Genomic DNA, 26,686 nt, shown 5'->3' with positions numbered 1-26,686 from the left:
TTACTAAATTCATGTTGACTTGTTCTAATCAGACTCTGCTCTTCCAAGAATTTAGAAACCTCATCCTTAATGATGGTTTCTAGAATTTTACCAACAACCGAGGTTAAGCTGATTGGCCTATAATTTTCCATCTTTTGCCTTGATCCTTTCTTGAACAAGGGGGTTACAACAGCCATCTTCCAATCATCCGGGACCTTTCCTGACTCCAGTGACTCTTGATAGATCTCAACCAATGCCTCTGCTATTTCCTCAGCCACCTCTCTCAGAACTCTAGGGTGTATCCCATCGGGGCCAGGAGATTTATCAATTTTAAGACTTTTTAATTTTTCTAGCACTATCTCTTTCGTAATGGCAACCATACTCAACTCAGCCCCGTGACACTCTTTAATTTTTGGGATATTACTCATGTCTTCCACTGTGAAGACTGACGCAAAGTACTTGTTAAGTTCTCCTGCTATTTCCTTATCTCCCATCACTAGGCTTCCTGCATCAGTTTGAAGTGGCCCAATGTCTACTTTTGCCTGTCGTTTGTTTCTTATGTACTGAAAGAAACTTTTACTATTATTTCTAATATTACTGGCTAGCCTACCTTCATATTTGTTCCTCTCCTTTCTTATTACACTCTTTGTTATCCTCTGTTTGCTTTTGTATCCTTCCCAATCTTCTGATTTCCCACTGTTCTTAGCCACTTTATAGGATCTCTCTTTTTCTTTAATACATTTCCTGACTTCCTTTGTCAGCCAAGGTTGTCTAATCCCTCCCCGGTTAATCTTTCTTTTCTTGGGAATGAACCTCTGTACAGTGTCCTCAATTATACCTACAAACTCCTGCCATTTTTGCTCTACTATCTTCCCGGTTAGCCTCTGCTTCCAGTCTATTTTAGTCAGTTCCTCTCTCATGCCCTCATAATTACCTTTATTCAACTGTAACACCATTACATCCGATTTTGCCTTCTCCCTTTCAAACTCCAGACTGAACTCTACCATATTATGGTCGCAACTTCCTAAGGGTTCCCTTACTTGAAGATCTTTTATAGAGTCTGGTTCATTGCAAAGCACTAGGTCCAGAATAGCCTGCTCTCTTGTGGGCTCCATGACAAGCTGTTCCAAAAAGCCATCCTGTAAGCATTCCATGAATTCCCTTTTAGATCCACTAGCAACATTATTTACCCAGTCCACCTGCATATTGAAGTCTCCCATGATCAATGTAACCTTGCCTTTCTGACATGCCTTCTCTATTTCCCGGTACATGTTGCGTCCCTGGTCCTGACCACTGTTAGGAGGTCTATACACAACTCCAATTATGTTTTTTTTGCCTTTGGTGATCAGCAGCTAGTGGTGTGCCCGAAGAATAAATGTTGGGATTGCAATTGTTTACAATTTATACATATTTATGATTTGCAGTTGCGAACCGAATGTATAGGGTCAAAGTTTTGAAATAACACTAAAATGAGTGATAGAGCAATGTGTGCAGAGGAAACTGAAAGTCTGCAGAGGCATATAGGTAGGTTAAGACAATGGGCAAAGGTCTGGCACATGGAGTACAATATTTGTAAATGTGAGGTCATCCATTTTGGCAGGAATAACCACTAAATGAACTATTATTTAAATGGTAAAAAATTGCAGCATGCTGCTATGCAGAGGGACCTGCATATATCTGTGCATGAATGACAAAAGTTGGTTTGTCGGTGCAGCAGGTAATTAAGGCAAATAGAATATTGTCCTTCATTGCGAGGGGGATGGAATTTAAAAACAGGAGAATTTTATGCTGCAGCTGTATAGGCTGCTGGTGTGGCCACACCTGGAAGACAGTGGTCTCCTTACTTGAGAAAGGCTGTGGACTTCAGTAAGAACGTGTTCGACAAGGTTCCTTATGGTAGACTAATTGGAAAGGTTAGGTCACATGGAATAGAGGGAGAACTGATCATTTGGATACAGAACTGGCTCGAAGGTAGGGCTGGTGGAGGGTTGCGTTTCAGACTTGGAGGCCTGTGTTCACTGGTGTGTCACGAGAATTGGTGCAGGGTCCACTTGTTTTGTCATTTACAGAGGAACCTCAATTATCTGAAGAAAACACGTGGGGAGTATTTTGTTTGGTTAATCGAATTCCGGATAATTAAATGCTGGATAACAAAATTTAGCCAAGCATCGGGACCTTGCAGTCTTGCCAGATAATCCGAAATTCAGATAATTGAATGCCGGATAATAGAGGTTCCACTATACATAAATGATTTGGATGTGATCATAGGAGGTTTGGTTAATAAGTTTGCAGACGACACCAATATTGGTGGTGTAGTAAACAGCGAAGATGATTTCCTTGGAGTTCAGTGGGATCTTGATCATATGGGCCAGTGAGCTGAGGAGTGGTAGATGGAGTTTAATTTAGAGAAATGTGAGGTGCTGCATTTTGCAAAGGCAAATTAGGGCAGGATGTATACCAGGTGAGGTTCAGGGAAGTGTTGCTGAACAAAGAATTCTTGGAACGCAGGTTCACAGTTCCATGAAAGTGGAATCACAGGTAGTAAGAATAAAGAAGAAGGTGTTTGGTATGCTTGCCTTTTATTGATCAGTGTTCTTTGAGTACAGGAGTTGAGAGGTCATGTTGCTGGTGTACAAGACCTTGGTTAGGCCACTATTAGAATACTGCATGCAATTATGATCTCTCCTAATGGAAGGATGTTATGAAACCTGAAAGGGTTCAGAAAGGATTTACAAGGATGTTGCCAGTGTTGGAGGGTTAGAACCAAAGGGAGATGCTGAATAGGCTGGGGCTGTTTTCCCTGGAGCGTCGAAGGCTGAGGGGTGGCCTTATACAAGTTTATAAAATCAAGAGGGGGGGCATGGATAGGGTGAATAACCAAGGTATTTTCTTCCGTTTGGGGAAGTCCAGAACTACAGGGCATAGGTTTAAGCTGAGAAGGATTTAAAGATTTAAAAGGGAGCTAAGGGGCAACTTTTCACACAGAGAGTGGTGCGTGTATGAAATGAGCTGCCAAAGGAAGTGGTGGAGGCTGGTGCATTTACAACATTTAAAAGGCATCTGGATGGGTACATGAATTGGAAGGGTTGAGGGGTATGGGTGAAAAGCTGGCAAGTGAAACTGGTTGGCATGGACAAGTTTGACCATTAGGTTTGTTTCCAGCTATACAGCTCTCTGATTTTCACCTCTGAAAACCATCTGACTACCCCTCATCGGACCTTGCCTCTCCAAATGCATATAAGTCCTATCTTTCAGAATCACTTCCAACAACGTGCCCACTGTTGAAGTCAGACTCTAAGGTCGATAATTCCTTCCATTCCTTCTTCAACAAAGGTTCAACATTAGCCATTCTCCAATTATCTGGCACCTCACCTGTAGTTATAGATGTTACAAATATTCCTATAAGGGGCTCCTCAGTTTTCTCCCTAACTTCCCACAAATTTCTAGGCTATACTAGATCGGGCGTCTGGCATGACTTCTGTATGTAAGGGGAAATTGAAAGATTATGGTCGACGTCTCCAAAATTTCCACCTTACTTCCCTTTGTAGCTTTGAAACCATATAATCTGGACCTGGAAGCTTTGAATCTTTAACAGGATAGAAATAGGCTGGCAGAATCGGTGGATGGAATTTAATACAAAGAAGAGGTAACTTTTTCATGCAGAACATGGTGTGTATCTGTAACAAGACCCCAGAAGAAGTGATGGAGGCAAGTACAATTACAACAATTAAAAGGTATCTGGGTAGATATATGAATAGGAAGGGCTTCGAAGGATATGGGCCAAATGTTGGCAAATGAGACTTCATCAGATTGGCATGTCTGTTTGGTGCAGATGAGCTGAACTGAAAAAAACTGTTCCTGTGCTGCATGACTGTGTCTCTATCATTCTGTAGATGTGAGGTAATGCATTTCTGAAAATGAATTCATGGAATGTGTTGCTAGATGGCCCATCCCTATTTACCCATGAAAGATGACAGTGAGCTGTCATCTTGAACTACTGTGTTCCATTTCCTTGTGGGTAGATCCACAGTGCTGTTGGAGAGGGAGCTGCAGGATTTTGACCCCGAAATACTGAAGGAATGAGTTATGCTTCAAAATTAGAATGGTGCGTAGCTTAGCAGGGAACATGAAGGTGGTGGCATTCCCTTGTGTGTGTTCTTGTCTTTCTAAATGATGGTGGTCATGGGTTTGATAGTCCTATTGAGGAACTTATGAGAACTTTTGTAGTGCATCTTGTAAGTGGTGCACATTGCTGCAATTGAACATTGTTGGTGTCGGGAGTGAATTTTTTTGGGCTGCTTTGAGTTGGCTGATGTCAAGCTTCTTTAGTGCTATTGGCGCTGCACTCCTCCAAGCAAATGAGGAATATTCCATTACACTCCTGACTTATGCCTTGTACATGATGGACAGACTTTGGGTGTCAAAAGGAGAATTACTCATTGCATGTTTTTTAACCTCTGACCTGTTCTTGTAACCACAGCACTTGTGTAACAGATCAAATTCAGTTTCTGATCAATGATAAACCACAGGCTGGTGGTAGTGGGGGAGTCATTGGCAGTAATGCCATTGAATGTCAAGGGCAATGGTTAGATTCTGTCTTGGTGCAAGTGGTCATTGGCTGGGACTTCTGTGGCCACTTGACAGCCCACATCTGGATATTGTTCAGATCGTGCAGCATTTGAACCTGAATTGCTTCAGTAATTGTAGTGAATAGTGCTGAACATTATTTAGTTGTCAATGAACATCCCCACATCTGACCTTGTCATGGAGAGTAAATAATTGATGGAGCAGCTGAAGATGATTGGGCCAAGACAGTACCCTGAGGAACTCTGCAGAGAGATCCTGGAGTTGAGATGACCGATCTGTAACCATCACAACCATCTTTTTTGTATCATGTATGGCTCCAACCAGTAAACAACTTTTCCCTGATTCCCATTGACACCAGTTTTCCTAGCGTTTCTTGATGCCACACTTGGTCAAATGTGGCCTTGATTTCAAGAGCAGTGACTCTCACTTCGTGTCTGGAATTCAACTCCTTTGGAAGTAATAGGACCAGCTAACAGTTCTAAATAGTGTACAGGGATAGAAGGAATTGAGGTTCACAAGCAGAGATCTTTGCAAGTGACAGGACATAGTATGAAAATAATTAATGAAACACAGAATTTTGAGCTTCTTTGAATAGACATATTTATTTATTTAGTAGCCAGCTGGAGCGCAAAGGATTCACTCAGTTGATTTACAAATTGAGAGAGTTGGCAAATGAGAGATTGAGTAGACTGCAACTAATATTCATTGGAATTAAGAATAAGGAAATCTTATAGAAATGTACAAAATTATGGAGGGAATAGATAAGATAAAAGCAGGAAGGTTGTTTCCACTTGCAGTGAAACTAGAACTAGAGGTTCATAGCCTCAAAATAAGGGAGACCAGATTTAGTAGCAACTTCTTCACCCAAAGGGTTGTGAATCTATAGAATTCTCTGCCCAGTGAAGCAGTTGAGGCTACCTCGTTGAATGTTTTTAAGGCAAAGACAGATTTTTGAACAGTAAAGCAATTGAGGGTTATGGTGAGTAAGTGGAGGTGCCATGAAAAGATCGGACATGATCTTATAGAACAGTGGAACAGTCTCGAGGGCTACATGGCCTACTCCTGCTCCTATTTCTTATGTTAACATCATGGCCACTAAGACTATCTGATTATATGGCTTTCTGCTACTGGTGGAATTCCTAGTTTGTAATGTATTTGTTGACCTTGTTAAACTGTGTCCTCTCTCTTGTCTTCTATCTCTTTCTAGACTGCCATCGTTTGGCCTCTCCCTCCTATTAGTAGGATTTCTTTTCAATGATTTGAGATTTCTTTCAGCTGGCTTACTTCTTTCCTGGACCCCTGTTTGAGCTTATACCACTTCTTCTGCCTTTGTCTTTGTACTTCATGTTCTCAATCTATGGGTCTAACCTTCTGCTTTTCTTGTACATTCACCTAGCTTTTATGGTTCCAGAGGTCTTACCTGCTCTACTGTCAATAATCGCATCTTTCTAATTGATTAATCCCTTCCGGTAAAAATTTGACTTTGATGCCCACTTTTGGCAGATGACTTTTGGGAGAAATTGCCTCATGTTGACCATCAGAATTAATCTGTCCATTATAAGGCCAAAACTGTCAAATATAGCAGTTTGATCCTCAGGTGTGTAACATTTGTATCTGGGAAGTGATTGGCTCCTCTAGAAATCCTTCAGAATCTGGAAATTTGTAATTCATGCCAAACAGACTTGAAGAGTGTCACTGACATTCTGATTCCCATGATGTACACTAATTAGTTTTCCATCTTTACCAGTAACCTTCCCAAGGCCTCACCACTCTTTAAGCCCCATTCTCTATGATAAATCATAGCTCCCAGATTAAATTTTCTTACCTAAGGCTCAGCACATTTCTTTGACATTGCAGCTTTAATGAAAGTCTTTCTATCTGCATGCAGTGCTTTCAAATGCTCTGAAGACATAACTAATTGTAGCCCCTTTCCAAGCTGGTCAATAGACCATAAGACATAGGATCAGAATTTAGCCCATTCTGCCCATCGAGTCTACTCTGCCATTCACTCATGGCTGATCCGTTTTTCAACCCAATTTTCCTGACTTTTCTCCCTGTAACCTTTGATCCCCTTGGCAATCAAGAACTTATGTCTGTTTAAAATGTATTCAATGACCTGACCTCCACAGCCTTCTGTGGCAAAAAGTGAGGACTGCAAATGCTGGAGATCAGAGTCTAGATTAGAGAGGTGCTGGAAAAGCATAGCAGATCAGGCAGCATCTGAGGAGCAGGAAAATCGATGTTTCAGGCAAAGGCTCTTCATCAGCCTTCTGTGGCAATGAATTCCACATATTCACCACTCTCTGGCTGAAGAGGTTTCTCCTTATCTCTGTTCTAAAAGGTCTTTCTTTTAATCTAAAGCTGTGCCCCTAGATCCTCATGTCTTCTGCTAATGGAAACATCTTCCCAACATCCACTCTGTCCAAGCCATCCAGGCCATCTAATTGAAAGTTTCAATCAGATATCCCCACCCCTCCCCCCAATCCTTCTGAACTCCATCAAGCATAGACCCAGAGTCTTCAAACAATCCCCATATGTTAAGTCTTCATTACTGGGATTATTTCTTGTGAACCTCCTCTGGACCCAGTTCTGGACCTGTACATTTTTACTGAGATAAGGGACTCAGAATTGCTCACAGTACTCTAAATGTGGTCTGACCAGAGCCTTATAAAGTCTCAGAAGTACATCCCTGCTTTTTCTTCTAGTTCTCTTGAGATGAATGACAACATTGTATTTGCCTTCTTATCTACCGACTCAACCTGCAAGTTCACCTTGAGAAAATCCTGGTCGAGAATTCCTAAGTTTCTTTGCACTTCAGACTTCTGAATTCTCTCATTTAGAAAATAGTCTATGCCTGTATGCTTCCTACCAATGTACATGACCTCACACTTTCCCACATTGTATTTCATCTGCCACTTTTTTCCTCATGCACCTAACCTGTCTAAGTCTTTCTGCAGCCTCCCTACCTCCTCATATCTTTGTATCATCTGCAAACTTAGCCAGAATGCCCTCAGTTCCTCCATTTAGGTCATTAATGTATAAAGTGAAAAGTTGTAGTTCCAATACTGACCTTTGTGGAACACCACTAGTCACCGGCTTCCTTTCTGATAAGAACCCTTTTGACCCCACTGACTTCTGCTAGACAGCAAATCTTCTATCCATGCTAGTACTTAGACTCTAACACCATGATCCCTTTCTTACTCAGCAGACTCCTGTTTGGCTCCTTATCAAAGGCTTTCTGGAAGTTCAGATAGGTAACACCCATTGGCTCTCCTTCGTCTAGCCTGCTTGTTACCTCGTCAAAGAATTCTGACAGATTTGTCAAGCATGACCTCCCCTTGATGAAACCATGTTGATTTTGTCCTATTTTTCCATGCACTTCCAAGTATTTAGAAATCTCATCTTTCACAATGGACTCCAAAGTTTTACTGACTGAGGTCAGGCTAATCACCATAAAATTTCCCGTCTTTTGCCTTGCTCTCTTCTTAAATAGGGATTTACATGAGTGATTTTCCAGTCTTCTGGGACACTTTCTGACTCTAGTGTTACCTGATGAAACTTTAGATTGCTACCAGAAGCTAACTGAGATGACTATATTGTCCCACTAGCTGCAACAAAATCTTAGCATATACTGCCCACACTAGTTCAAATCATCTTTTTTTTTGGCATGCTCTTTCTCTTGTGCTCTCTAAATACCCACACTATCAATGAGAGAGTTTGCTAGTGGTCCACATACAGTCACTATCCACTTACCCATTACTTTATTTCACCATTGATTTCTTAACTTACCATTTATCATTGCTCACTGACAAAATCTCATTGCCAAATCCATAAAATGTAAAGTTAAATGATGTTTTTCTTTATTACGTAATTTGAAATCCATGAGCACTACCTCGTTCAGATCTCTTGCAAAGGGAAGACTTGCTGTGGGCCATGTCAGTGTCCTTCAATGTTTCTTACAAGTCCCACACCTATCACTTATCTCTTTTATAAGTTTATCGTACTCTCCAAGCTATGTTCCTACATTCTCACTAACAGTTTTAATCTTTTACAAGCTGCATGAGCAGCCTGCCCATGCAATTTTAACCCAATTAAGTTTGTGTTCTAAATTTATATTCTGTTTTCAATAAGGCAACTTTTTCTTTCTTTAGTGGAGGGGCTATGTTCCATTGAAGCAATTAAAAAAAGTCCCAAACAACATAAATTACAACATGATAGGTTTTCCAAGTACAGGACCCCCTGTGTTGTTTTCCATAATGCAGTTTCATCTGTGCTTTAGACTGCGACCATTTCTTCAGACCATATTAGATGTTAACACTGATTATGCAAGAAAGGGTGAAGAAGAGATGCAGCCGAAGTTGGAAGAAAGAAGAAATAGGTTGGAGTGGTTTTCCTTGGAGCAGGGAAGGTTGAGAGGTGGCCTGATCAAGGTGTATAAGATTATAAGACACTTTTACCACTAATAGAGGTATCAATACCTTGAGGACAGAGGTTAGATGGCTGAGAAGAAAACCGGAATTTGTTTCATTTTGAAGGTGGTGGAAATCTGGAATGCATTCACAAATGCTGAAAAATGGAATTAGTGTAATCAGATCACTATTGTGTTACTGACCAGGCCAGACCGCCTCAAAACATTTTAAGAAACTAGCGCAGAACCTAAATTTGCCAATTGTTTTAAGCACGTGTAACACGGATATTCCAGGAGGGATACAGTTGGTCAAACCACAGTTTTAAACAAAACAGAATTTATTTACAAGATTACCAAATGAAACACAAAGGAAAGAGAACAGAATACCAAATAACTTAACCTATCTGAAAACCCAAAAGACTATACCAACTTAATGATGCTGTTCCCAATTCTTAGAATAAACTCCATAAACAACCATTGGCACAAAAGGTAAAATCAAACACAGGTTTTTACAGGAGAGAAGTCGGAGAGAGATCACCATGGACCTGCTTCTTTGGGGTCTAGCAGCTTTTTCAACACTACTGCTAAAAACCAAACCAAACTAGAGTAAGGCTGAGCTGGGAAGAACTGGCCACTCTCCTTTCATTGGACAAGTTTTTTTATCCCTCAAAACCTTGAAAGCTTATTGTCTGAGGCAGTACTTTCAAACTGGCCCTAAAATCTTTCAGCTTAAACTTTTCAGTCTGTGTCTTTTATGACCTCTCTGGAAAAATAAAAAGGACAACATAATCTTATTAAAGGAGCAGCATTGTCACACCTCCCTCCTTTTAAAAAAAGGAGCAAACAATATCCAAAGGTGGCTTCATTTAAAAACCCCTTAATCTTAAATTGTAAGTACTCTGCAACACCAAGCTTAAAGTCTCAACAACTGACAAATATTTCTGCTGATGAGCATTCAGAGCTAGTGGATTTTAAATTACCCTAGTCAGTGCAAGGAGAAAAGCTTTAACAAAACATTTTTTTCATCAATAACGTACAGATACACTTTCACTCTTTTTGAAAATTACAAGACAATGGGGGCAATTAGGGAAAGTACTGCTTCTATGCGTTGTGCAAGGTTAAGTAGAGAGTAATGAAATATATGCATGTCTTATTAGGCTGTGTCAGAGCTTTAAACTTACTGTTGAAGTCAGGTCCTGGGTACATTGTTTCTTGCATTGGTCAACTTGACTGTTGAAACCCTTCCTGTAAATATTAATCAAATATAATGCCAACATCAGTATGTCACTTCTGTACACATCTGTTGGTCTGAATATCTTAATGTTGTATTGAAGAATGTGCAATGAAGACTTCATATTCAGTTGCTTTTGTGTGCAAGATTATCTTTTTAAAACTGATCATTGCAAGGGCTTTGGTACATGCTTTTTCAGCAAGGCATTTGTTAGCTGTGACAACTGTGCGTTTGCTGGGGACCACTAGTCTGGGCTGACAGTCATCAGATTTCACTATCTGTTTTGAATATTGTTTGGAGTTGTAGGTCACAAACCTATTGGGAAGCTCCTTGCTTTTAGCTAAGCTTCCCAGTTCTGAAACCACTGTGAAACCAATCTTCTCTTGAAGACTGCCTGCAAGGATTTTTGATTCTGTGATCTGGAAGGAAGCTGCATTTAAGAAGATCTCCAAGATAACTATCAATATTTGGTGAAACATGCCAGAATGCCATCTGAACATTCACTCTTTAGAGTTATAGAATCATGCAGCCCAGTTGAGGCCCTTTGGGCTATTGAGTCAACACTGACCTATTGAGACTAAACCACTTTTCAGCACTTGGCCCATAGCCTTGAATAAGGAGAACACCTGCTCTGTATTCACCCTGTTCATGCCCCTCAATCTTGTATACCTCAATAGAGTTTCACCCCCCCCCCCCCCCGGCAAGCGTTCTCTGTTTCAAAGAAAGCAACCCGAACTTATCCTCCCTCTCTTTTCAAAAATAACATTCTCCAACCCAATCCTGATGAAATGAAATGAAGGACTGCTGATGCTGGAGATCTGAAACAGAAACAAGTTGCTGGAAAAACTCAGCAAATCTTTCAGCAATTGTGGGAAGAAAGCAGACTTGATGTTTATAGTCCAGTGTTTCTTTTTCAGAACTCCTTTGCACTCTCTCCAGTGCAATCATATACTTCCTATAGTGTGGTGACGAGAACAGTGCATGTTATTCTAGCTGTGGCCTAACCAAAGTATGCTGCCTTAATTGCCCTATTAACCCATCCTGTCGCCTTCAGGGATCGATGGAAAGCATTTATAGCTTTCTAGTATTTTGCTGTTCATCAAGTACTCTCTTGCTTTGTTATTTCCAAAGTGCATCAGCTGGCATTTTTGAGGATTAAATTCCATTAAATCTTTTACTGAGTTCAGATACGACCACCTACCATGGTGGGATTTGAAACCATGTTCCCAGAGCATTAGCCTGGGCCCTCTGGATTAATAGTAACATTAGCGCTGTGCCACTGCCTCCCTGTGTGAGAACCTCTAGCTATGTCGAAGGCATAGAATCATAGAGTCATAGAGATGTATAGCATAGAGTCATAGAGATGTATAGCATGGAAACAGACCCTTCGGTCCAACCCGACCAGATATCCCAACCCAATCTAATCCCACCTGCCAGCACCCGGCCCATATCCCTCCAAACCCTTCCTATTCATATATCCATCCAAATGCCTCTTTAAATATTGCAATTGTACCAGCCTCCACCACATCCTCTTGACAGCTCATTCCATACATGTACCACCCTCTGAGTGAAAAGGTTGCCCCGTAGGTCTCTTTTATATATTTTTCCTCTCATCCTAAACCTAAGCCCTCTAATTCTGGACTCCCCGACTCCAGGGAAAAGACTTTGCCTATTTATCCTATCCCAATCTAGTCCCATTTGCCAGCACCCAGCACATATTCCTCCAAACCCTTCCTATTCATGTATGCATCCAAATACTTCTTAAATGTTGCAATTGTACCAGCCTCCACCACTTCCTCTAGCAGCTCATTCCATACACGTATCACTCTCTGTTGCAAAAGTTGCCCCTTAGGTCTCTTATACCTTTCCCCTCTCACCTTAAACCTATGCGGTCTAGTTCTGGACTCCTCAACCCCATGCCCCTCATAATTTTGTAAACCTCTAGAAGGTCACCCCTCAGCCTCCGACGCTCGAGGGAAAACAGCCCCAGCCTGTTCAGCCTCTCCCTATAGCTCAAATCCTCAACCCTGGCAACATCCTTGTAAATCTTTTCTGAACCCTTTCAAGTTTCACAACATCTTTCCGATAGGAAGGAGACCAGAATTGCATGCAATATTCCAACAGAGGCCTAACCAATGTCCTGTATAGCCGCAACCCATTGTACAGGGGACCCCCAGCTTCTGTCGCGACACTCTAGATTTCTTACAGAAACGGAGCACCCACGGACCAGTTGAACCGGGAACATTCCTCGTCACAATGCATGCTTCGGCACCCTACACCAGCGTCCCTGCCAGTGATGGCATTGCGGCAACAATGCAGTCTCGAGGTCCTCAATCAATTTGCTGTAAGGTTACAAGTTTGATAATTTTAAAAAAGGACCTAATGTCGTACAATTTCAATGTAAAAACAAAATCTGCCCTATTACATCGTCCACAAAACACATTGAATTGAGATTCTGATTCAAGCAAGGCAAAACAGTTACTTAAAAGGATTTTCCGAACCAGTATTTTAACAAACCAAAATTTTTAAACATCAAAGACTCACAACATGGCACAATTTACATTGAGACTTTTTTTCAACTCAACTATTTATACAACCTTAATCTCAGCGTTTTCTCGTTTTTATTTGTATCCTCACTGAAATTGCACTTATGAAAAGAGAAAGCCCTTGCAGCAGACCACATGGCGTCATAATCCAAGCCACACTCTTCCCCCAGAACAGACTCACAGAGCCTTAAGTTTCACCAGTAGAGGACCTTAACCCCTTTCTCCCTTTACTCCTCATGGGGGCTTGAACCCCGCTTGAACGCAGAGAGTTTGAACCCCAGCACAGAGGACTTGAACCTCAAATTAATCCACCCAGGGGGCTCAAACCCCTGTACTGCGCAGAAGACTCGAACCTCAATCAAACCCAACCCAGTACCATGCAGAGAACTCTAACCTCCAACAAACACCCCACCCCCCCACTTGCAGCACAGAGAACTGAATCTCTGCCTGCTAGGGCGCCTGTGAAACTGAACTAATTACCATTCAAAGAATCTGTAGAATAGAGAGCAATTGAATGAGGGGACCATCTCTGACACAGCGGAATATCAAGAGAGACCAAGGTTTAAAATCTTACCTTGTGCACCCGTCCATCTCAAGATACCGATGTTCCGGACGATTGCAGACACTGTCCGATCGTGACTATCCATTTGGATCCTGCCAACTACGCCAATTTTGGTCATCCCATTCCCCCCCGTCAAAGCAAAATGCTCAGCTTTACCTCCTTCATTTTTATTCTGGGCCCTGGAGGGAGAGAGAACAATCACCCATAAGTCCTCAGTCTTCTCTGAACTAGCATTTCTTAATGAATTATATAGTGTTTTTAAAGGGAAGTGCATCCAGATAAGGCAATATACATATTGATTGGGTGATCGTTACAGTCAGTGAATGTCAATAGCAAAAATTAAGCCATCTGGTATTACACAATGAATGCTCTTAACCTCAACTGGCTTCACATAATGAATACTTTTCACCTTGTTAAACTGACCATACATACTGAATGCTTCCAATATTGTTAAACAGTTCTACATAATGAATGCTTTTCCACCTTGTTAACCCATTACCCTTTCCTCCAGCTCCCAGTTGTTAACTGCAAGTTCTTATTTGATCTGAGTTATGCTCAGCTTAACCACTTGTTTCACAAAACTCAGAACTTAACTCTTGCCCTACCTGCTCATACCTGATACACATTCTCAAACCCATCTACCCGACTGTATCTGTGGCTTTTCTCCCTTCCTATAACTGCCATGCATCACACCCCTAGCTCTTGTAAGTTCCTCATTTCCTCTAACTGCCGCTCCACCTGATCCCTGCAATATGGTAGGATTCACAATCAAAGACACTCCCTGCAGACATAATCATCAGTAATATGGGAACTCTCCCTAAACTCCCACATCCAACAAAAAGAGCACATCACTCTATTAAGGGTCATCTTTGCTCCTTCACAATCTACAGGCCCAGAAAATAACTGTCTTTTTGCTCTAAAAACAGTGCCCCAGGGTAACGGTACTTATGGATTATAGTTTTAAAATTTAATCACGAGACCGATCTAAATAAAACATGTAATCAAGAAAGAGCCCACTCTACTCACTACTGTAGACTTACAGCAAAGGTACTTTTAAAGATTATGCACTTACCTGTTCCTTCCTAAGCTGTGAGTTCTCCCACACAGGTTCCTCCAAGGTCAGCTGTGAAGTTTACTGTGTTAATTTTTCCTAGACGAACTCCGATGTACAGAGATACATGAACTCAAACAGCAATGGCAGAAACTGTGCAGATTCACTGCTGTGTAGGTTTCTTTTTCTCTCTCTCTCCCTCACTGACCATGTAGTCACTGCTTTTTGTCTGTCTTCCTCCTTTTGAAAGTTCTGCTGTTTGATCTTTTTTCCCCAAAGTTCCAAAACAGTGCAATAGCATACAAACCAGTAATTGCTTCTGGAATTCGAGGAACTCACCTCCAAACACCTAAAATATCTCAAAAAAGGAGCAGCTCTTACAGCCACAATTTTTTCCCCGTTCTCCATCTTGGATTACCCAGAAATTGCAATTGCGTCAACCATGTCCTTTTCTCCTCCCTACTTCCCTCGATTGGTCAAACTCTAATCTTTCCTTAATATTCCTGTTTGTTCCACTTCCCCTCCCCCATCTTTCAACAGCAAACAACGTTTCCACCATTCCTTAGTTCTGAAGAAGAATCCTATTTGATTTCAAAACAGTAAAACACTTGCTACCTTTACAGATATCATCAGACCTATGGAGCTTCTCCAGCACTCTGTTTTCACAGGAAGAAAGCTTGTTATTTATTAGTTCTAAATTTTGAATCAATGCTTTTGGAATGTTGAGGCATGCAGTCTGTACTTTACACTTTTAGGATTGCTTGTATATTGTCACATTTATTTTAATGTCTTCATTTTTTTAAAGGGAGCTAAACATGATGATACAGAAGGTGAAGACGAGGATACAGGGTTAATACAACCTGCACAGGTGTTTGCACCTAAAAGTTTGGTGCTTGTGTCCCGACTGGATTACCCAGAAATATTCAAGGTAAATTTTACTCTTATTATCTTTCTATGTTGATCTTGCTTTGCACACTTCCTGTGTAGTTGTACCCTGTATGCCGTACTCTGTCTAAACACTATTATCTGTATGCCCTTGTTTGCTATGATCCGCCAGCACCGCTTGCAAAACAAAGCTTTTCGCTGTACTTGGGTACATGTGACTACAATAAATCAAATCAAATCTTTCCAAAATATGAAACTTTCTGCAAGCCTGTGTACTTAATTATTTAATACTTGAATTTCTTCATTATTTAACTCTTAGAGACTACACACTTGACAAGAAAAAAATTGATTTTCATTATTCTTAAAGATCTACAGGACCGAGAAAGGCCCTTTGGCACATCTGTTTAACAAGGTGTGAACTGAACAAAGCAGATAATTTTATCTTTTCATCTATTGATCATGAGTCATACAGCATAAAAAGAGGTTGTCCATATCAACATGAAATGAACTAGTCCCATTTACCTGCATTCGGGCAGTATCCCTCTAAATATTTTCTATTCATTGAATCCCGACAGTGTGGAAAGAGGCTATTCAGCCCATCAACTCTGCACCTTACACCAAAGAGTATCCCACTCAAACCCAGGTCCCCACCCTATCTCTGCATTTTACTTTGGTTAACCCATCAACCAGCACATACCTGGTGGACACTACAGAGAAATTTAACATGTGCAGTCTACCTAACCTGCACACCTTTGGACTGTGGAAGGAAACTGGAGCACCTGGAGGAAACCCATGCAGACTCAGGAAGAATGTGTGAACTCCACACAGACCAGTAATTGCTTCTGGAATGGAACCCTGTTATTGTGAGGCAGATGTGCTTACCACTGTGCTACCCCATCCAAATATATATTTAAATGCTGTAATTGTATCAGCCTATTCCATTTACACACCACTTTTTGTATGAAAACCTTGCCCCTCAGGTCCCTTTTTAAATCTCGTCCCTCTCACCTTAGACCTATGTTTTAGACTCTCATGCCCTTGGAAAAAGACCTTGGCTATTCACCCTATTTTGGTCCCTCGTGATTTTATAAATCTGTATAAGGTCACCCATCAGCCTCCTATGCTTAAGGGAAAAGAAGTCTCAGCTTATCCAGCCTCTCCTTGTATTTCAAATCATTTTTGCAACTTTCCATTTTAATAACATCCTTCCTACAAAACAGTAATCCAAATGTGGCTTTACCAATGTCTTGTACAGCTAATCATGCAGAACTTGTAACAAAAAAATGTACTAAAAACAGAAGATATGTCATTTTTTGCATTCTGGCAAATGGAAATTTACTTACTAACCAGTTAATATATAAATGGTGTGCATGACATGCTGTGTAAGTGATCTGGAATGTTATGACCTGCTGGAGGTCAGATTTCAAGGTAAATAATTTGCTGTGATAAACTTAAGTAGTTGTAGATGACAGGTAGCTATCAGTTTCTGCGGGAGATGAATTATTTTGTATGTTTAGAACATTAAGTACACATTCTAAAAATAAAATGGGGACTTCATTTGGGCAGTGGTTTGTACTTTTACCTTAAATCCAGCTTCAGTTAAATTGTAGTTGTAGTGAATTAAAATAGAAAATTTTAACTGTATTTCATATAGCAACGGTTCTTCTTTATCTGTTTCCGTATGTACCATAAACAGATCTTTTTATTTCAGACCTCTATTCCCTTTTTTTCCCCCAAAATGTGTCTGTGATGATTCTGCTATGCACAATTACATTTCATCTCAACATGTCTTAGTTCCTTTTTTAGTTTCATTACCTTCCCATTTGTCATTTGATCTCTCTGGTCTTCCACCCTGTCGCAGGCTTTGCTTTTTTGTTTCATAGCCCATTTTTTTTTCCCTGCTTCTGTCCTTAAAACTTGTTATGTTACTAATGTCTTTCAGTTCCAATGATCGGTGGTAGCCATGCAATGTTAACTCAGTTTAATTTCCCCATGATGTAAGACCTATTGAGCATTTCCAGTACTTTGCATTCTACATTTTATATGTTTTGGATACTGTATTATTATGAAGTTTACAAGTATCATTGTCCCTCCAACTGTTTCAAAATAGACAAAAAAAGTTATGTTAATTTCAGTTATATTTTTCATCAGTACTCGAAATGTCTTAAAGTACTTAACTAATAAAGTGATTTGAAGTATGGTCACTGTTTAAGTGTAGAAAATATGTTAACCAGAAATTATGCGGGACTAGCAAAATTACTTGTTTGTGATTTTAATTGAGGGATTAAGATCAACCAGGACACTAGGAGCAACTCCCCTGCTCTTCAAAATAGTGCCACTGGATCTTTTGTATTTACCTGAGCAGTAGGCAAGCAGGGTCTCAATTTTAATGTCTTATCCAAAGGACAGTGCTTGTGACTCTGCAGCATTCTCTCCAGTCCTGCCCTGAAATGGCAGCCTTGAGTTTCAGCATGGAATCTTGTGATTTAGGATTATTACCAGGACACAACTGACAAATGGACAGATTAAGGTCTTCAGGATCCTGAATCTGTATTTTGTGTAAATTATGTTTTATTGACATTATGGTCAAGGGATAAGAATATATTTTCCAAATTATGCCACAGAATTTTTTTGGGTTTCAAATCTTTATAATGGTGTAGCTAAGTTTTAGAGACTTTTAATGGCAAATAAATGTAATGCTGTGACGATGCTGCTCCTTTAACAAGGTAATGTTGTCCTTGGTTTTTACTTCAGAACAGTCGTAAAGACACAGGTTTTGGGGTGTCTAGTTTTGATGGGTTTTAGGGCCAATTTCATTATAGCTAATAGATACTGCCTCAGACAAAAAGCTTTCAATTTAAATAAATGCTTGTACAATGAAAGGGGAGTGGCCAGTTCTACCAGCTCAGCTTATCTCTGGTTCGGTTTGTTTTGGTTTTAGTCTGTCTGTTCAGAGCAAGCAGTCAGTTTTGAGGCTGCTGGTCAAAGAAATAGCTACATGGAAGAAAGTGTTCCATGCTGAATCTCTCTGCGACCTCTATCTCTGCTGTAAGACCCTGTGTTTGATTTTACCTTTTTTGCCAAGAGGTGTTTATGGGGATTGTTGCAGGAATTTGGAACGGCATCACTGGATTGGGATAGTCTGTTGGGTTTGATAGGTTATGTTACTCTGTATTCTGTTCTCTCTTGTTCGTTTTTCATTTGGTACTCTGTAAACGTATTCTGTTTTGTTTTAAACAGAATAGTTTTGACCAGCTGCGTCACCCCTAGAATATCCACTCTCCACCTGCTCAAAACAACCAGAAAAATTAGGGTCTCGGCTACTTTCTTGAAATGCTTTGAGGGGGTCTGGCCTATCCATAACAATACCACTCAATACAATACCACCGGCACGGTGGTATCCATAACAATACCACCGGCACGGTGGCCCAGTGGTTAGCACTGCTGCCTCACAGCGCCTGTAGACCCGGGTTCAATTCCATTAGGGTCTCGGCTACTTTCTTGAAATGCTTTGAGGGGGTCTGGCCTATCCATAACAATACCACTCAAATTTTTTATTGTACTCTTATGCAATTACATGTGTTGCAAACATTTGGAAGGTGATTGTAATAACTCACATCGATTGGAATTAATGATGATCATGATTTTCCTGAATGCAAGCCAATATTTCTATTGCTGTCACTTAAGCTTTGAATTTGGGATGTTAATCCATCTTGATTTTCCTCAACTTCCAACAATTCAGATTTCTTAACACGAAATAATAGTTAATTATTACAAATTAAAAAGTAGCTAATATAAATTAGACTTAATTAAACTAAAGCAGTTATGCTGTGCTGCATCCAAAATGTATGCTAGATCTTATCCAGCTTACTTGATTAATGCGCAACTTCAGTGCTTCGTATGTTGTGATCCTTAAGTCACCTTTAAACATCAACGACCAAGAGATTCCACATCAGCAACATAGTCTGGCTTTACCCCATTAAATTCCATCCACTGTCGTCTTATGATGTTCATTTCAAATCTCCAGCAGCTTCCTGTCATCCAGTGCATTTAGTTTATTAACCTTGGTCACTTGTAGAATCTCCAATTGTCTCTTCACTACCATCTGACCTTTTTGCTTTTTGCTTCCTGTTGCCTGACCTGCTGTGCTGTTCCAGCAATAAAGTTTCAGCTTTGATCTCCAGCGTCTGCAGACCTCACTTTCTCCACTTGTAGAATCTCCAATTGTCTCTTCACTACCCTCTGACCTGTGACCTCCTTCCATCTCATCTGACAGTTTACACCTTTTTGCTTTTTGCTTCCTGTTCTCCTTTGCATTCCTCTGTTTTTTTAGTCCAACATTCTGAAAAACGTGTGTGAACCTGGCTCAGTGATAACTCCTCCAATGAATATAAAAAACATTGGTTAAATGGTTCAAGCCCCCTTAAGTGACTTCACTGTATAATGTATACTGATTCTTCATTGTCACAGGTTTTGACTTTTGAATGCCATTAAGCCAAAGCTCAATCTTCAGTGGTCATCCAAGTAAACTGGCCAATATTTATTCATTAACCACATTCCAACAAAAGAGTCATTAATCTTGTTGAGAGCCTGCAGAACACACATTGACAGCAATATTTAGTTATGTAGCTTTGATTATAGTTCAAAAGTATATAATTGGTTCTGAAGCACTTAGGGACAGGTTCTTTCTTTCCACTTTCTTTTATATAACTAGTGCTGTGCATTCCAGTGAAAATGTTCCACAGTGCTTACCCCTGATTGTGTTCAGTCTTTTCTCCAGCTTTGCCTTTTGCCCAATTTTACCTTTATGGAGATTTTAGGTTATTTATAATGGAAAAGGCTTAGAAAAGCTAATAATTCTAATCAATAAAGAATTTAAAAAGTCAGGAAGTACTGCAAAAAATGTGATGTGATAAATCCTAACTGAACAGTATTGCAGAATGTTCATGTCACCTGATACGCATCATAAACTTCACACTGAGGCTTCGACTGTGAGGAGAATTTCGAGAATGTGAGACATTGCTTTTGGCCAACACCATGGCTTATCGAGGGACTCCTTAATCATATCACCAAATGCAAATCAAAACATTCTTCTTTCTTGTGCTAAAGTGAAGCCATCTCATATTCTTTGAATTTACTAGCCAATTTGTTGGCATTAATCATAAAATGACAAAATGAAAGAACATTAAGAATTGTCAGCCTAGATTTAATTAGGTAATTCCAAACTCTCTCTAAAACACGGTAGTTAATGATAACAAAAATGTCATTAATTCAATTCAGTTTTCAAAGCATTCAAAAGATTTTGTCCATTTTAGTTTTCTATTTACATTGCAGGATGTTTTATCTGTAATGTACAAAGCCCACAGCTGTCAATTTTCTAGGTCCAAGCTGCTTTTATCATGTTTGTTCTATGAAATGATTATTACTTTGTTATTTAAAGTAATAAGATTGCCCTATTTTTTTGTGTCCTGTAATATTCTACCTTTATCCCAATTACATTAATCATAAACAACAGTTGCATTTATGTAGCAACTTTAACACACATGCAAGCCATTTGACAAAGCTAAAGAAGATATTAGGAAGGGTATGACAGAGAGATGGATTTTGCAGAGAATCTTTAAGGTGAACAGGAATTTGGGTGATTTTATACCAGGAATTTGGGAGAGTGGCACTTATGACTTTTGAAGCCATGATCAAAGGTGATAACATGGAATGAAATGAAATACAGTTCCTCGTTCACATGCAACGTTGAAACAATGCAGAACAAAAATATCAAATCGACTTGTGACGTGGCTCACTTCACAACATGGTTGGTCTAAAATTCCTTCCTACTTCTCCAATCCGGATTGAGCATACTAGAATTTCTTGATCAGTCTGTATTTTGGGTATACATTTCCTGTTGCTTCATGCAGCTGCTCTAACTTGCTTACCTGATGCTCAAGATTTTGCGCTAAATGTCTGCAGTGCAAATTTGATTTGATTGATTATTGTTACATGTATCAAGGTACAGTAAATAGTATTGTTTTGTATGCCATCCAGACAAATTGTACCTTGCATAAGTTCAAGGTACTAGAACAGTATGCAGAATATGATATAACAGCTGCACAAAATGTGCAGAAAAAGATCCAGTCTAATGTGAGGCTTGTTCATAAGTCTGGTAATGAGGAAGAAACTGTTCTTAAGTCTGTTTTCAAACTTTTGTATCTTCCTCCCAATGGAAAAGAGTGGAAGAGAGTAAAACCTGGTTGTGAGGGCTCTCTGTTGGCTGCTTTCCCGAGGCAGCAGGAGGTATAGATAGAGTCAGTCGAAGGGAGGCTGATTTGTGTGATGGACTAGGCTGCGTTCACAACTCTCCTCTTGGAGTCTTTGGTGGAGCAGTTGCCATACCAAACTGTGAGACATCCAATAGAATGCTCTCTATGGTGCATCTATAAAAAATGGTAAGAGTCGATGTGTCTTTGCTGAATTTCCTTAGCCTTCTGAGGAAGTGGAGGTGTTGGTGCACTTTCTTGATTGTAGCATTGACATAGATGGACCAGGAGAAATTGATGGTGATATTTACTCCTTCAAGTCATTGAGACACATTGCCTGATTTTTTTTGGGATTGGGATAATGGTGGCCTTGTTGAAGCAGGTGGGAACCTGAGATCGGTGTAAGGAGAGATTAACTATGTCTGTGAATACTCCCACCAGATGGCCAGTGCAGGGTCTGAGTGCACAGTTGGGAACTGCATTGGCGACTCCCTTTCCCTGTGTTCAGTCTCAGTGAGGCCCATTTGATCTCTGCAGTGGTGACTGTGGGTACAGGTGCACCCGATGCTATTGGAGAAGGTGACATCATTTCACTGACCTTCTGTTCAAAACAAGCATAGAATACATTCAGCTCATTGGGATAGATGTATTGTTGCCAGTGATTATACTCTACTTTGTTACCACAAGATGTTGTACTGCCCATCCTCAAACTTAACGTATGAGATGGACTAATAATTACAGGAACCATTATGTTCATGTCTTGAACTTCACATCAAGCTCCCTCCAACGTAAAGCACTTTAAAGACAACACTACATCACGGCTGCCACCAAAGGCATCTGTCTGCCTTTTTCGTAAATGATGTGTCTTACCAAAGCAAAATACTGTCAATACTCAAAATTTGAAATAAACATACCGAAAATTCTCAGCAGTCAAATGGCAACTGCAAGAGAGAAACTAAAACAAGTATTTTGGGTTGATGACTTTGGTCAGATTTGGGAAGTGTTAGAAATGTAATAAGCTTAAGCTGGAGAATACAGAATCATAGTGGTATTGTCATTGGACTCGAAATTCAGACACCCAGGCGAATGCTCTGGGGACATGACTTTGAATCCCACCATGGCAGATCGTGAAATTTGAATTAAATTCAAAACAAATTAAATTAAATTAACAATGACCATAAAATCTTTGCCCATTTCTCTAACGGTCAGTCTGGTTAATTGATGTCCCCACCTGATCTACTTTATTTGTGATTGCAGATGCATAACAATCTACTTGACTCTTAAATGTCCTGTGAAATGGCTTAGTAAACCTAACTGCTGAAAAATCTGGTTAAAAAAGAATGATACCCAGATGGATCACCTGGAAGTGATAGCAGCATGTACAGCCCTGCTGACCTTGCAAAGCCTTCCTTAAGAATACTTGGGGAGGAGGGGGAGGGGCTTGTGCCTAAACTCAGAAATCTTTCCCAAACACAAGTCAAGAAACAATGTTACATTATCTGCCAGGAACTATTTCATAAGAATGGCTGAGACATTCTCAGACATTAGTATCCCAGAGGTGGTGACACAGTGGTGTGCAGAAGATAGAGTCTCCTCAACATTGAAGTGTCATAGCATCAGGTCAAATATGAGCAATTCAACCTCCTGATTAGCATGTACCATTTCCTTCTCAGCTGATGAATCATGCTCCTCTATTTTGAACGTCAGTTGGTGGCAAAGGCACAGAATGTATTCTAGATGGGAGTTTGATGTTCATCACCCAGAATGGTTTGGTGGCACTATTACTGACTGAACTAGCCAAGTCTTAAAAGGCGTGGTATTAAACTGGGTCTGCGCCACATAGTAAGGAAACCAACAAGACAGAAAACCTTATTCTAGCAGTTTACCTTGGGCAGAATCATTTCTCAGATCCTCATTTGCGCTGGGGAAATCCTCCATCGTATTGTTCTCTACCACGTAACGTAGCGAAGGCCAGTTCATTCGATGTATTCAAGAAAAAGAATTGATAGATTTCTTCAGTTTTATTCACTTTGAATGTGGAGATCTCTGGCTGGCCAGCATATTTTTATTGCCCATCCTTTGTGGGTGAGATGCCTTCTTAAAGCACTTCAGTCCACATACTGTAGGTTGACTACAATGTCCTTCGGGAGGGAATTCCAGAACTTTGACAATGAAGAGCAGTAATATATTTCCAGGTCAGGATATTATTGAGCAGCTTGGGGGGGATCTTGTAGTTGGTGGTGTTTTCATGGATCTGCTGTCATTGTACTTTCTGATAGAAGTGGTTTTCTGTTTGGCAAGTACTGTCTGTAGTGATTGGAATGAGACTGGCCAGGTGGATCTCATTGAGTATGCGTTCGCTGTTTGGGGTTGTTAATTGGAGCCAATCAGGGAGTTCTGGCTGACAGGTATAAAAGGAGTCTCAGGGATTCTCCTAATTCTCCTGGTCAAAGCTAGCTGGATATTTACTGTGTCCATGTAAATAAAGGGTGACTTAGTGATGGGATACCAATCTCCGTGGAATTATTTCAGTGACAACGAGAGAAAACAGTACGGTGCTGACGAATATTCACTCGCAACAGTTGTCCTTGAGTTGGGTGTCTGTGTTGGGATTTTTGACAAGGTTCAGGTGACTGGCAGAGGCATGTGATTTTGTGTTGACCCTGAATGAGATGCTGAGAGACTGTTTGTTTGGTATGTGGGATAAGCTACGTAACCATGCAAAAACGCCTGCTAGCTGAAGCCCAAATGGATTTCAAATTGGCACTATAAATGGAATTTGTCATTAGAAAATGTGGCAAGTGGAGCATGTGAGGTACAGGGTATACTGATAGAAATATACACGCTCACCTGTGTCACTGAACTTTGGGAATACACTTGAGTGCAGGCAATCGCGTAACCTCATGCAGGACATATCCTGAGCAGAGGGACCCTAAGTCAGCCCACGACAAAATCCCAAAACAAAACTGGCTGGCAAGCCATTGTAGTTGTTGCTAGTATGCGGGCTCAAGACAGCAAAGGAGTCTGACAAGGCCTGACTTTAGTAAGATAACTTGTAGGCCAGTACCCAGGAGAGTGCACACACTGGGAAGTCTACATATGTGTGGATTGGAACAGTTAAATTGCTTAGCAACATCCAAATCGGAATCAGTCAGCATAAATGTCTGATTAAATGGTCATCTGGTTCTAATGGAGATCGGTACCGGCGCAGCTGTATTGCTAATTGCAGAGCTAGTCTTTCACGAGGTTGGCTGTGGACTCAGTGCCTTAGGTTTGCGCAAGACCTCAGCCAGACTGAGAATGTACACCTGGGAACCGTTGCAAATTAAGAGTACGACTTTGGTTCTGGTCTTCTATGAGAGGCAGTTGGCCTAGTTACCGCTGATCGTAGTGAACAGCTTGGGCCCAAGCTTGATGGGGTTGAGAAATATTTACCTTGGTTGGCTCAATGTTTTTCGATTTGAAAATGGCTTCCTGAGTGAAGTCCAAAATAAAAAAACACCCTGAAGTTTGTCAGCGAGGTGGAGGGACTATCAAAGGTGCCAAGACCACAGTACATGTTTACCAGGAAGCGATTCTGCAAGACCTGCCCTGCACAATTTGTCTTGTGTGCAAATGTAGAGGCACAAATCAGGAGGCTGGTGAATGAAGGAATCATGAAACGTGTACAGTTTGTGGAATGGACAGCATCAGTTGTTATGATCATGAAGCCAGATGGCTTGATTCACCTTTGTGAGGATTTTAAGCAAATGATAAACCACTTCTCACAGCTGGATAAATACTCAATCCCACGCATAGAGGACTTGTATGCAAAACTGGCGGGGGGAGGTGGGAGAGGAGACTATCCTTCATGAAGCTGCATGAGCCATGCATACCTGCAGTTACAACTCGATGAGTCCCACAAGTATGCCACAATTAGTACCCATAAGGCTTTGTACTAATATACAATACTGCCATTTGGGGTATCATCAGCCTGCACCATTTTCTAGTGGGCAAATGCCCCATTATGAACATGCTTGGGGTTACAGTTGACCAGAAATTCAATTGGACTCATTACATAAACATAGTGACTAACACCGGCCATCCATGTCTGAGTCGGAGCTGGAGGAATTGGACCTGGGGCAAAAATGTCCCAGGAGCAGCTGTAAGAAAATAATAGGCCTACATCCCTAGACTTAGATGGGAGGAATGTAGTGATTGGAATGAGGTCGGCCAGGTGGATATGAGTATGAGTTCCCTGACTGGGGCTATTAACCTGGGCCTATCAGGACATCCTCGCTGACAGGTATAAACAGGAGGTTCAAGGATTCTCCTCACTCTAAGGACTGGCTCTGAGCTAGCTGGTCAGAGTCAGCGTACTGTGCACATGTAAATAAAGGGTGACTTGCTGACCTCCATCGAGTTATTTCACTGTCTTAGAGTTTTGGTGAATTTCTGCAATATATTTTGTAGATGGTACACACTACTTCTACTGAGTGTCGGTGGTGGAGGGAGTGAATGCTTCCAGATGTGATTCCAATCAAGTGGACCCCTTTGTCCTGGATGTTTTCCAGCTTCTGGAATTTTGTTGGAACTGAAACCATCCAGGCCAGTGGAAAGTATTCCATCACACTGCTGAATTATGCCTTTTAGATGGTGGACAGGCTTTGGGGAGTTAGGATGTAAGGTGCTCCCCAACTATTCCTAGTCTCTCACCTGCTGTAGTAGTCACTGTGTTTATGTAATGTGTCCATTAGAATTTCTGGCCAATGGTAACCACAAGGATGTTGATAATGGGGGAAATCAGTTATTGGAACACCTTCAAATATCAAGGGATGGTGATTAGATTATTGCTTATTAGAGGTGGTCAATGCCTAGTAGTTATGTGGTACAAAAGTTTCTTGCCCCTTGTTAGCCCAAGCCTGGATATTGATCTGGTCCATTTGTTGTGAGATGGCTTAGCTCTGTCTATCACTTGCTACTCCTGCTTGGCATGCAAGTAGTCCTATTTGGTTGCTTCACCAGGTTGATGCCTTGATTTCAGGTACACCTTATGCTGCTCCTAGCGTGCCTTCCTGAACTCTCCTTTGATGTAGGTTGATTCCCTGGCTTAATAGTAATGGTTGAGTAGGGGATATGCTGTACGATGAGGTTACAGATTTTTTTTGTGCTGGAGTACAATTCTGCTGCTGTTAATGGCCCACAAT

The 26,686-nt window shown here is 40.8% G+C and overlaps 1 protein-coding gene across 3 annotated transcripts in view; it reads left to right on the top strand.

Annotated features, from left to right (window-relative positions):
- The window catches only part of sbf2 (SET binding factor 2), a 582,458-nt gene that overhangs the window by 244,578 nt on the left and 311,194 nt on the right, over window positions 1-26,686 (top strand). For all 3 annotated transcript variants that reach the window (XM_043705903.1, XM_043705905.1, XM_043705904.1), the window contains exon 4: window positions 15,170-15,292. In XM_043705903.1, coding sequence (XP_043561838.1) covers window positions 15,170-15,292 — 123 coding nt within the window. The remainder of the gene's footprint in view (window positions 1-15,169; window positions 15,293-26,686) is intronic.

This window comes from Chiloscyllium plagiosum, chromosome 16, assembly GCF_004010195.1.
Source record: "Chiloscyllium plagiosum isolate BGI_BamShark_2017 chromosome 16, ASM401019v2, whole genome shotgun sequence".
In the NCBI taxonomy this organism is placed as follows: Eukaryota; Metazoa; Chordata; class Chondrichthyes; order Orectolobiformes; family Hemiscylliidae; genus Chiloscyllium; species Chiloscyllium plagiosum.
The sequence above is the reverse complement of the archived record's forward strand: the minus strand, read 5'-3'. Positions and strand labels throughout refer to the sequence as shown.